Below are 11,094 nucleotides of genomic sequence, written 5' to 3'. Positions count from 1 at the left end.
GCAACACGAAACACATTAGATAGAAAAAAATTGTGATTTCATTACATTTTTGTGTGGTCTGGATGTGTGATACAAACAATCAATATTTCATTAGTTCGTTACATTACATACATATCTTGAATTAGTTAACCGTGACTTCTTGGATCAGCTACTTGGTGCACTTTTCTCGCTTCAGCACTCGAAAACTGACCAACGACTCGCGCATGCGGGATCGATTGTTTTCCGGTAGCAAGAGCATCAACATTTTCCAACAAGTATTTTTTCGGAAGCTTGCCGACAACGTTTCCTTCCTCGTTACCGTTTCCATCCAAAAACGCGAAATGTGGAATACCCTCGACACCAAACTCGTCTAGTTCTTGCTCCCATTTTGTGTTGTCGACATTAAGCATGACAAAGTTTACTTTGTCCCTAAATTTAGAGAAAATTCTCGAACTAATAAGATAAAAGATTTTTTTATCAAAAGAAGATTAATTTATAAGAGAAAGAACAAGTGATTTATTTACCTGTATTGCTGCTCAACTTTGTAAACATCTGGAGCTAATTCACGACATACCTCACACCAGTCTGCATAAAACTCCACAACTGTCGGCTTCCCATTTGAAAGGGCCTACACCAATGATAAACATAAACGTGTTCAATATGACTTAAGGAGTGTTTAGCAGAAAAGTGCAAATATTTTACCAGAATTATTTTCATATAAAGCCCCGATAAACAGAAACGTGTTCAATATGACTTCTTCAAAAAAATTCCCCTAAAATAAAGAACCACATTGGAAAACTCCAATTTGTAGTTTTTCAATTGTTATGTTATCCGGAAATTGAAAACTCCTTATGTATAAACTTTTTAACGAATCTTAAGATAAAAAATCGTTCACTTTTCAGAAAGTAAAGATGGTTAACTAGAAAATATTATCCGCAACTAAACACACTCTTAGGCTACAAATTGATAAAGGTTATATTACATGATAAAGCACCCTAAAAAGATGATAATGATGTGTAAGCTTCATTGAAAATATATATCTGAACTGACAAATGGTAGTAAGCAAAAAGGAACCTCTTCGTAAGGCAATGCTGCAGCAGAAAGATCCTTCAAAGAAACACCAAAATCAAGTCTTCCTGATAAAAAAAGACCGACTGCACCAACAACAGAAACAACTGCAATTCGGCGGTTTAAGCTCTTGTTTGGCATTTCAGGAAATCCTCCATCACTTGAAGAACTTTCGACTTCATTTGTCTTATTGTTGTTTTCATTTTCAGAAGGAGACTCTACAATCAACTTTTTCTGCAATGAATTTCAGTGCAACAACTAGGAATATTAAAAATATAATAAATAAATAAATAAATAATAGTATCTTGTCCGACTCTCATTGACAACTTGAAAATCAGTAATCTGGACTAGGGGTGTTCAAAACCGGATATCCGAAAATTCGGATAGTAGATTTGGTCATCCGAAATTCGGATATCCAGTTTTCGGATCTGGATATCGGATTATCCAAATATCTGAACTTTAAATGAAAAGTAAGAGCAAGAAATTGTAAACGGATAATTAATGAAAAAGACTAAGGGGCTGTTTATTTTTTTCTATTATGTTCCTCATGGATATAGATAACTATATCTAGTAATTAGTGAATAATTAATCTTGTTTATTTTTTATGCTGAATAAACTATCTGAATGATAAATAATTGATTATTTTACCCTTACATTAAAAAATAACAATGTTTGATTTTATTAAATAACAAACTGTAACTCATAACTTATAAACTTGTTTACAAAATATAAAATATATGGAATAAAATTTAAAAGACGAGGCAATAATATAAACTCATAACTCGTCTTCATCTGCTCTCTTTTTTTGCTTCAACTTTTATTCATATGCATAAAATTATACACATGACGACTCCGAAGTAAATAGCAATGGCAACCAAGAAAAACATTTTTGTATTCATCTTAATTTCGTTTATTATTCGATAGCCCCATTATACAAACCATAGTTCTAAATCACAAGTTTCAAACTCTTAAAACCCTAAATCATCACTACCAACAACTTTAAGCCCAAATCGACAATCCATTTCAAATTCCCTAGTTTTCTTCTCAAAAGTTCCGAAGCTACTTTCAAAATAGTAACTATCCGAATCAATGTGTAATAATGTGTAAAAGGAAGGATCGCGGTCAAAACGGAACTTGAGAAACGTGGGATTGTTTTGGATACATTATTATGCCCAATGTGTAATAATGTTCCCGAATCAATTGACCACGCTATTCTTTCATGTAAAACTGCTCAAGAAGTATGGGAGGGTATTCATAAATGGTGGAAAATTAACTTGCCTTCGCACATCACTCTGGAAGAGTTGCTTGGAGGATCTAATTATGTGAACTTTTCGGGTAAAATCTCCAAAATTTGGCAAGCAATCACTTGGTCGGCGAGCTACATCATTTGGAAAAACAGGAATCAAAAAGTCTTTAAGAATGATTCATGGTCTTCATCAAAAATCATATGCGAGGTTCAAGTCAAAACTTATGAATGGATTAGCAATCGATCGAGAAATATACACAAAGATTGGCTTCATTGGCTTCTTGATCCGATCAACTTAGGTTTTCCGGACATCAATAACCGAGATCCTGGTTGATTCGAGTATTCTGGTTGATTCGAGTCATTGTTGCTTCGAGTTTAGAGTCGTGGACACTATTTCTGTAAAAATAGTTTATAGATCCATGCATATGTGTTAGGTATTCGGGTATTCGTGTGTGGTGCAAGTCTTTTTGCCCCATATCCTTGTACATTTTTGTTTTTTTCTTTATATTTATATATATATATATTTATATTTATATATATATATATATATATATATATATTTGCTTTTCAAAAAAAAAAATAGTAACTATCCGAAACCTAATATGAATTTTATAAATGACATCAACAAGAAAGAAAAAAAAAAGATCAATGTGATGGAAATTATGCGTTAATGTGAGGGAATCGTATGTGTGGGAAGGGTAGTATTGAGAAAAGTTGGACAAAGAATAGCTATACTGGAACAAGTGTGATTTTTTCACATTAATGAATAATATCTGTATTCAGGCGTTTCATTAATTTGAGAGGCAAGTAAACAAGATTTGAACTGACTGAATAATCATTGTATTCACCACAGCTACATAAATCACAAGTAAACAAGCCATATATGGGCCTAAACTTTCTATGTGAATTTAACCAATCTTATTATATTGATTTTGATTCTGTATCAACATCAACGCACTTCAATAAAAACCTAAAACTACTAGGGACTCAAAATGTACACTCAAAACATGGATAGGTAATAATTTCAGACCTTATGCGCATAAAATTATGCGTAACCATATGAACAGGTTCCCAAATTCCAATGCTAAAAGCTTAAATTTGTGTGTGAAAGTGTTATGAAGCTAATTAGGGTTCTCAAACAAAAACACAATACCGGTCAACACAAACGGAAAATAAACTTTCAAACTTGTAATAGTTAAATCTAATCACCATAAACAGTTGAATTACTAACCTCTGGGTTGGAATTGGTTGAATTAGATTCAATTTGACAGTATAACTTCTGGTATCTGAGGTTTTTATTGCTGGAATAAATAGAGGGCGCAATGAAATGAAGTGAATCTACGGTGGGGTGAAAATGAGATGGCCGGAATTTATGGAGTCCGACGGGATTGGAAGCTAATCTAGCCATCGGAATTATTTTATTTTTGCAGAATTTGGGGTGGAGTAAAAAAACAGTTCAGTTGGAGAAATGGTGACTTTGTATTATGGTAGCTGACGTGGCAGCTGCTGATAAGGTGTGAGATTGGATTTTGGGCTAACTGTGTACATGTTTTGGGCTCAATTCGGTTATAGAGTCCATAAGAGAAATGTAATAGGGATTTAATAATAACTAGTGGAATGACTCGTGAAAACACGAGTTTGTTTAAACGAATGAGTTAAACGATTTATTTAAAGTCATTTAGTTTAATGTTATAATGTAAATTCAAATGATAAACTAAGATTAAGTAACAAACTATATTAAATTAAAAAGAAACTATAAGTTTGTGTATGTTGAATAAATAATAGTAGTCATGAATTAAATAATAGTTTGTGTGTATGTTTACGTGAATTGGGTAAGAAACAAATTTGTATAATATTAATGTGATTATATTAATCTTTTGTATATTTTTTGATTTAATTATGGCTAATTATAGGAATTATTGAGCAAATAATTTGTTATACTTATCTAGTTAAAATTTAACGTGATTATATTAATCTTTTGTATATTTTTCGATTTAATTATGGCTAATTATATGAATTATCGAGGAAATAATTGTTTATACTTATCTAGTTTTGTTTTAAAACTATAAAATCTAATGCCTTTTGTATATTTTTTCGTTATAATTATGCCGAATTATAGAAATTATTGGGGGAATAATTGTTTATAGTTATGTATTTACAATTATGTTTTAAAAAAGTAAAATCCCTATTTTGACATCAACATACAGATATAGAATATAGATTAATATTAATATTAAATTAATATTAATTAATATTAAAATTAAATAACGTGAATTGGGATCAAATAAGGATTTATTCAAATCACATTATATTTTTGAAATTTAAAAGAATCAGAAAAAGTCAAATAAAAAATCACGTTTGTATCAACATATATATAAAAAAAAAAAAAAAAAATGCACGTTTCATATCTCTATAAATATAATCACAATTATTCATAATTTTCACATAAAAAGTTACACATCTCTCTAAATGTTAACCCTTCTACCAATGTTGTTTCATTGGATGTGTATTACGGAAGTGTATTCCGTAATGAGAATAAAGATTACGATTATAAAAGTTCGTCCAAACTTTATCATGATAACATCTTAAATCTTAATGACATCAATATAGCATGTAATACAAATTTGAAACTAAAAACAAATAACAAATATTGAGCCAATATAAACAAATTAAAGATTAAGACTGTAACGAAACATATTCTTAAGCAGCATATTCTTGTTCTTCAAACATATGTGTGCACGAGGAAGACCACGGGTCTTAAAAGCAATACTATAAAAAACTGCAAAGATATATAACAAAAAAAATTAGTAAATTAAGATGGTATTTATTTAGAATTAAAAAAGGGATCGAAAATACCTGTTTCAACCTTGTGAGAATCATGATGATTTTTGAATCCTTCAATTATACTATATACTTTCATCATAAATAATCGCAATATGATTTGGCATTTGTTTTTGGTTGTCAAATTCTTATTCTTTAACAAAAATACAATAACAGGACATTGTGGATTGCAAGTGATGGTTAGAAACAATTTTGAATTTCCAAAATGTTTAACTATTGACATTGATTTAAAATAGTTTTGTGTACCTATTAAATACAATGATAAGGTCCCCACCTATGAGATTGTTTCGTTCATGAGTATACATGCATACAAACACAACAATGACCTACGTATTTATGGAGGAGTATAAAAAAAATTGTAATGGTTAATGGTTAAAGTATAAAAAACTGTTACCATTACTTACATATAAACATAGGAAGAACATACCTGGTTCTTTGGGGAAAAAAAGATTAAAAGAATTGGAAAAAGATTAAAAGAATTGGGAAAACAAAAAGAAGAAAGGAATTGGTGGAGGAATTGGTGTGCATGAGGATGGTTTTATACGCAAATTATTATCAGCAGTGTTTTTCTTAAATAAAAAAAATAATAACCGGCAAGTATGTTTATATCATTATTAGTCGTGGTTTAAAAATAATAATAATAATAATAATGACATCATGGTGTAGCAAAATTAAGGGGTATTTAACATAATGATAACATCATCATTTAAGAGGTTTATTAGACTATATAAATAATAATACTCTGTATTAACTTAAGAGTACTATTTATGCCGAAATACAAATGTAATAACTAGCTTTTAGCTTTTTTAAATAATTATACTCCGTAAGTAGTTAGAGGTGTTAATAAGCCGAATTAATTACGAGAATTTCGAATTTAAACCTGAGCTTTAACATAAGTAAGATTTTTTTAGTAAATAAGCTCGAATAAGCTAGCGAATTAAAATGAACACTGTATTTATGTCTACTTTACACAAATCATATCCGAGTATTTTGTCAAACACCTTGATCGAGCATAGTACTCTTAACATTCAAGTAAATAGTATATTCCTAAAGATTTTTAAAATTTGGGTGCAGTTTATTAAACACTCCGGGAGTGTCGTGGATTAACCCTTGACGATTAGAAGATCGATCGAGGGTGATTAAATACTTATTCCCAACGAATGATTCATGGTCGATTTGATGGTTGTAAATAGCAAAAAGAGTTCGTCTAAAGCTCTAGAGAGTGTATGATAAGATCATTTGACTGAAAGACATATATAGTTTATATTTAAAAAAAAAAACCTTAAGTTCTAGACGGTGATCAATTGCAAGTGTAGCTATTTTTATAACTGTCGTGCGCAATCTCCGCCTATAAAACACGTAAATTCTTAGTTAGTTATAGATTTGACCACTTAAAGTTTGGAGTGGATAAGAAAATTATATATCTATATGGCCATTAAGCTTCCTTACACGCAGGAATTTTTTTTTTTTCAGGGCGAATTTTTTTTTTTAAAAACCTAGCAATTTTTTTGGGGCAAAATATTGAAGTTTTTGGACAAAATATAGAGGTTTTTGTTCAAAATACAGAGACTTTTGGGAAAAATACAAAGGTTTTGGGGGCAAAATATGAAGACTTTTGGGCAAACAAAAATCCACTGAGAGCAAAATCGAAAAATCTAAAATTTTTGCACTGAAAATTACAAATTCACTGAGTTTTAAGAACCAAGTTTTATGCTGTGAAACTATACGCATGACTATAAGCAAACATCGATTTGACAAATAATTATTTTAAGAACGAGTTCTAAAGATACTTTCACGACTAAATGACCACCTCAAACTTTAAAGACAAGAATCTCTAAAAGCTTGAATTAAAAATAACCCAAATTAAAAATAAAGAATTTGAATTATTTATTTCAAAGGTCTATCGTTAAGCTTATATATCCGGTCAGGATCCGATCACCAAATATGGAATTAAGCACACCAAATGTTTCTTTGTTTAACCCACTAATGCGGACAACCAGAATAAATGATCTTCCCACTTTATTTAAAGAAGATCCATTTATTATTTAGACTAGATGATGAATCAATTTTTATGTTAATGAAAATGATTTATTTTAAAAATACTACGGACCAAGAAATATTTTATTTGTAAATCTTTATATTTTTTTTATAAGTAGGTTTTTACGTACATTTTCTAGTAATTGAAGTTCATTTGAATATATTTTGGTAAATTATTGGTTGATGGTTTATGTATTTAATTTGATTAATTATTTAAAGTTTATTAGTTTGCTGTCTATTTAATTAACTGGTTATATAAGGTATAAATAAATAAATTAGATGTAATACTATATTAATTAAAGTTAGATTGATTAAAGGGTTTCACTACTCTATGACGATTGAACACGTGATTATTATTCAATATTGATGCGATATTTATATTACAATGCAAACTCTAATAAACCTACAAACCCTAGTGGACCTAAGACCACAATCGGGTTGGGCTAACTTTATCATCTAACACTCCCCCGCAGTTCGAGCGGCGAAATCGCGAAAGCTCGGACTGGAAGAAAACAATAAACATAAAAAAACACATATTTTCTCTTTAATTTGTTGTATCGAATTGATTGATATCGTTGTTTGGTTGCGTTGCTTGACTGCGTTTCCTTTTCCGTAACGTTTTTTTTACGTCGTGGCTTGCTTGCCTAAGGATTGAGCAGAACTTGTGCTTTGAACTTTTTCCGCCGATACAATCTTCTTCAACGCTGCAAAACAAGAGAGTTTTTTTTTCTTTTTTTTTTATTCCTCTTTTTTTCGGGGTTTGGAACCTAGTCAGGCTAGGCGGCTCATCCCCACACCGATTAGGGTTGTCAAAAAAAGGATAACATAACAGGGAAAAAAAAAAACGAAAGTTATAAGATTTTTTTTTTTTTTTTTTTTTTTTTTTTTTTTTGTGTGTAACAATTATTAGTTGAAAGATTGCGCAGCTATTTGATTTGGTAAAAAAAAAAAAAAAGGAAATAGAAAATAAAATAAACAAGAATGGTGTTGATTGTAGAGGTTGATTTCGAATTTATGAACCACTACTTGAAAAGGCAGAGGTGGCGAAAATAAGGATAACAGACAAGGTGGCGGCTAAATAAATCCATACGATAAAAAAGAAGCATGATAGGTTAGTGGGGATTTTAAAGGGTTTTAGGCAGAGTAGCCAATTTGAGCAGTTTGATGGACGGGTGAAGAAATCAATGGATAAAAAAACAAAATAAAAACACGTAATAAAATACTTGAAGCAAGAAACAATATACGAGACCAATCCCTCCGAATCACCAATATTTAATCGGTGATCGGAGGATTACGATTTCTTAACTTTTAATTCTTCTAAACTTTGTTTCTAAACCTAGCTTCTGATACCATGTAAGACGATTGAACACGTGATTATTATTCAATATGCGAAATTTATATTACAATGCAAACCCTAATAAACCTACAAACCCTAGTGGACCTAAGACCACAATCGGGTTGGGCTAACTTTATCATCTAACACTCTATAGTCATCAAATACACCAAAATATACGAAATAAACGATAATTAATTCATTTAACTCATTCCATATTTTATTTTTTAGTAGCAACACAATTATATATATATATATATATATATATATATATATATATATATATATATATATATATATATATATATATATATATATATATATATATATATATATATATTTTTTTTTTTTTTTTTTGAAAGGCAAGGTTTGAAATTACTAAGGGGAAAGAAATCACTTATCGGATCATTTTTCACGAACACACGCTCAATTGGGCGGAAACCCAAACCGCATAATAGAGACCCGATCTATCAATTCATACGAGCATGTGAACCAGACCGAATTCCTGAATACAGTACGGTAAAACCTCCCTGGACGAATTGTATTTTATATTAATTTGCCTTTAAAAAAATTATATTATTTTTATTATATAAAATAAAAGAGGGACATCAGTACAATTTGGATATGGGAATATATCTTGGCCCAGTATACCAGGATGCTATCACTAAACAACTATCAGAACCTCACACGTACAATATATGCATACTATCATTTATACAAATACAAGAGTATTTGTAACAATTATTTCTAAATGTTTATGAAAACTTTTACTTTTTAATATAAGTTTCTTTTCTTATGTTAGTCAAACGATAAATTTAAATTTTTATAATCTAATGTTATAATAATTCAATAATGATATTCAAAAGCCTTACATATTCGTCCATTAACGGAAAACGAATATCATACTACTACCACTCCTACTTAAAGTTCAATGGCCTGTAATTAAGCCTCCCCTACAAAATAACTTTAACCCATACTAACATTTACAAATCACATACCATCTGATTAATCGAATGACCTGCAACGCTGCTACATTAATCGCTCCGGCCAATGAACTGTGAATTTTACATTCTTTGGTAATAAGAAGTGAGCTAGCCGAATTGCATTCGTCAAGCATCCATAGATGGAACCCGAGTTGCCAGGTTCAATGGGGACCAGCGCCAGTTTGGCACTAAGACTAGGACAAGCTTTCTTTTCTCTCTCTTCTCTTCTTTTCATGTGTCTTGGCATCGACTTCTACGCTTATACTTCTTTCTGGTACATCCATCTTCACTTTTTATGTAAATAAAGCGAATTTTCTCTAATAAGAGTATAGATTAATTACTCAGTAATATTAGTAATATTGTATCATCCCAAAATAACATAGTGGTCACGGTCCTGATATCCTCACATGAGGTTTCAGGTAATCAGGTTTAAACGTCACTGGAAGCATATTTTGGGTAGCCTGTAAAAATGACCTGGTTAGGTAGGCGTACATCTGAATAAAAAAATTTCGCTTACCCTGGTAACATAAATAGAAACCTTTATCTGTTTACCCGTTTTACTCATTGTTAGTATTGTAATAGTTTGTAGGACAAGAGGTTACCTAATAGAAAAATTCACTATATCTTCTTGATATTGTTTTGTTAAGCATAGCTTACTTCCACATTTATGTAACAAAAATAATATTTCGGTTTTCAGCTTCTTGGTGACAATTAATGGTTTGGTGATTCCATGGAGTTTGACACTTGCAATCGTTGATGCATTCTCAGTTTTTGTGAAACGGCTATCTCACCAAGTACAAATAGTGATGGTTATTTTTTTTTTTTTTATTTTTTTATTTTTTTTTTTTTAATAGTGATGGTTATTGTTATAGGAGATTGGGTACGTTTTATATAGTGATATGATCAGCTAAAATCACAGTTCTTTCAAATGACTTTTAATGATACTGATCAATTAAAAATGATGACAGATTCTTTCTTTTCTATCACTAGCAGCGGCGTGTTCGACAGCAAGTGTATCGGATTTTATGGTTACAGAAGCGGGTGCCGCCTTCTGTGACGGCAAAATGTGTAGCAGGTTTCAGTTGTCTGCTACAATGGCATGTTTGTCATGGAGCTTATCTCTAGCGTCTGCGCTTTTGAATCTTTGGTTGCTACCTTATTTATATTCTAATTACTAAATGAATTATTATAATTGTACAGAGCCAAAAGAGAGTTGCTATATATATATTTATATTTATTAGATTTATTACATAATACTTGGTTGATAAATGATCATGTAAAAAGTTAGTCACTTAATGACGAAGAACTAGTTTATGCCCAAATCATGTTCCTATTACACTTCAAGGAAATTCTTATGGCGAGTTGACTTATCTCTCTCAGATACTCTTCACAATTACATAAACGTATGAATAAAGGGGAACATCACAAGAACAAAACACGTGTGTTTAATATTCAGATTTCAGAACCAGATCTGTCGGAGATAATTTGGTAATCGGTGTCTCCCATCGGATATGAAATAGAAACATATAGGAGAACCTTCTTCTACCACTAAATGGTTTTATAGTACTACGAAACTCAGGTTGTAACCTAGATGTGTGGGCATGCGG

At 30.7% G+C, this 11,094-nt stretch overlaps 2 protein-coding genes across 2 annotated transcripts; one reads left to right on the top strand and one right to left on the bottom strand.

The window, feature by feature from the left end:
- Positions 1 to 82: 82 nt before the first annotated feature.
- Positions 83 to 3,727, bottom strand: LOC139850285 (thioredoxin-like protein HCF164, chloroplastic). The gene is made up of 4 exons (XM_071839874.1): positions 3,525 to 3,727; positions 1,054 to 1,281; positions 504 to 607; positions 83 to 408 (listed from the first exon to the last, which is right to left on the bottom strand). The coding sequence occupies exons 1-4, from the start codon at positions 3,699 to 3,701 to the stop codon at positions 126 to 128; spliced, it is 792 nt and encodes a 263-aa protein (XP_071695975.1). The 5' UTR covers positions 3,702 to 3,727; the 3' UTR covers positions 83 to 125.
- A 5,900-nt stretch (positions 3,728 to 9,627) lies between these two features.
- LOC139850626 (CASP-like protein ARALYDRAFT_485429) lies at positions 9,628 to 10,665 on the top strand. The gene is made up of 4 exons (XM_071840179.1): positions 9,628 to 9,761; positions 10,185 to 10,286; positions 10,337 to 10,367; positions 10,456 to 10,665. Exons 1-4 carry the CDS (start codon positions 9,628 to 9,630, stop codon positions 10,663 to 10,665), a joined length of 477 nt encoding a protein of 158 aa, XP_071696280.1.
- Positions 10,666 to 11,094: the final 429 nt, after the last annotated feature.

The sequence above is a fragment of the Rutidosis leptorrhynchoides genome, chromosome 5, assembly GCF_046630445.1.
Source record: "Rutidosis leptorrhynchoides isolate AG116_Rl617_1_P2 chromosome 5, CSIRO_AGI_Rlap_v1, whole genome shotgun sequence".
Taxonomy (NCBI): Eukaryota; Viridiplantae; Streptophyta; class Magnoliopsida; order Asterales; family Asteraceae; genus Rutidosis; species Rutidosis leptorrhynchoides.
Note: the sequence above shows the minus strand (reverse complement) of the source record. Positions and strands in the feature narration are given on the sequence as shown.

What these genes read in the sequence shown, in the direction of transcription:
- LOC139850285 (XM_071839874.1), bottom strand. Translation starts at nt 3,701, where the DNA reads ATGGCTAGATTAGCTTCCAATCCCGTCGGACTCCATAAATTCCGGCCA. An exon ending in CAGCATTGCCTTACGAAGAG is followed by an intron (nt 608 to 1,053) that starts GTTCCTTTTTGC and finishes TCATTGGTGTAG; the next exon opens with GCCCTTTCAAATGGGAAGCC. An exon ending in AAAGTTGAGCAGCAATACAG is followed by an intron (nt 409 to 503) that starts GTAAATAAATCA and finishes CTCTAAATTTAG; the next exon opens with GGACAAAGTAAACTTTGTCA.
- LOC139850626 (XM_071840179.1), top strand. Translation starts at nt 9,628, where the DNA reads ATGGAACCCGAGTTGCCAGGTTCAATGGGGACCAGCGCCAGTTTGGCA. An exon ending in TACGCTTATACTTCTTTCTG is followed by an intron (nt 9,762 to 10,184) that starts GTACATCCATCT and finishes TTCGGTTTTCAG; the next exon opens with CTTCTTGGTGACAATTAATG. An exon ending in TTATTGTTATAGGAGATTGG is followed by an intron (nt 10,368 to 10,455) that starts GTACGTTTTATA and finishes AAATGATGACAG; the next exon opens with ATTCTTTCTTTTCTATCACT.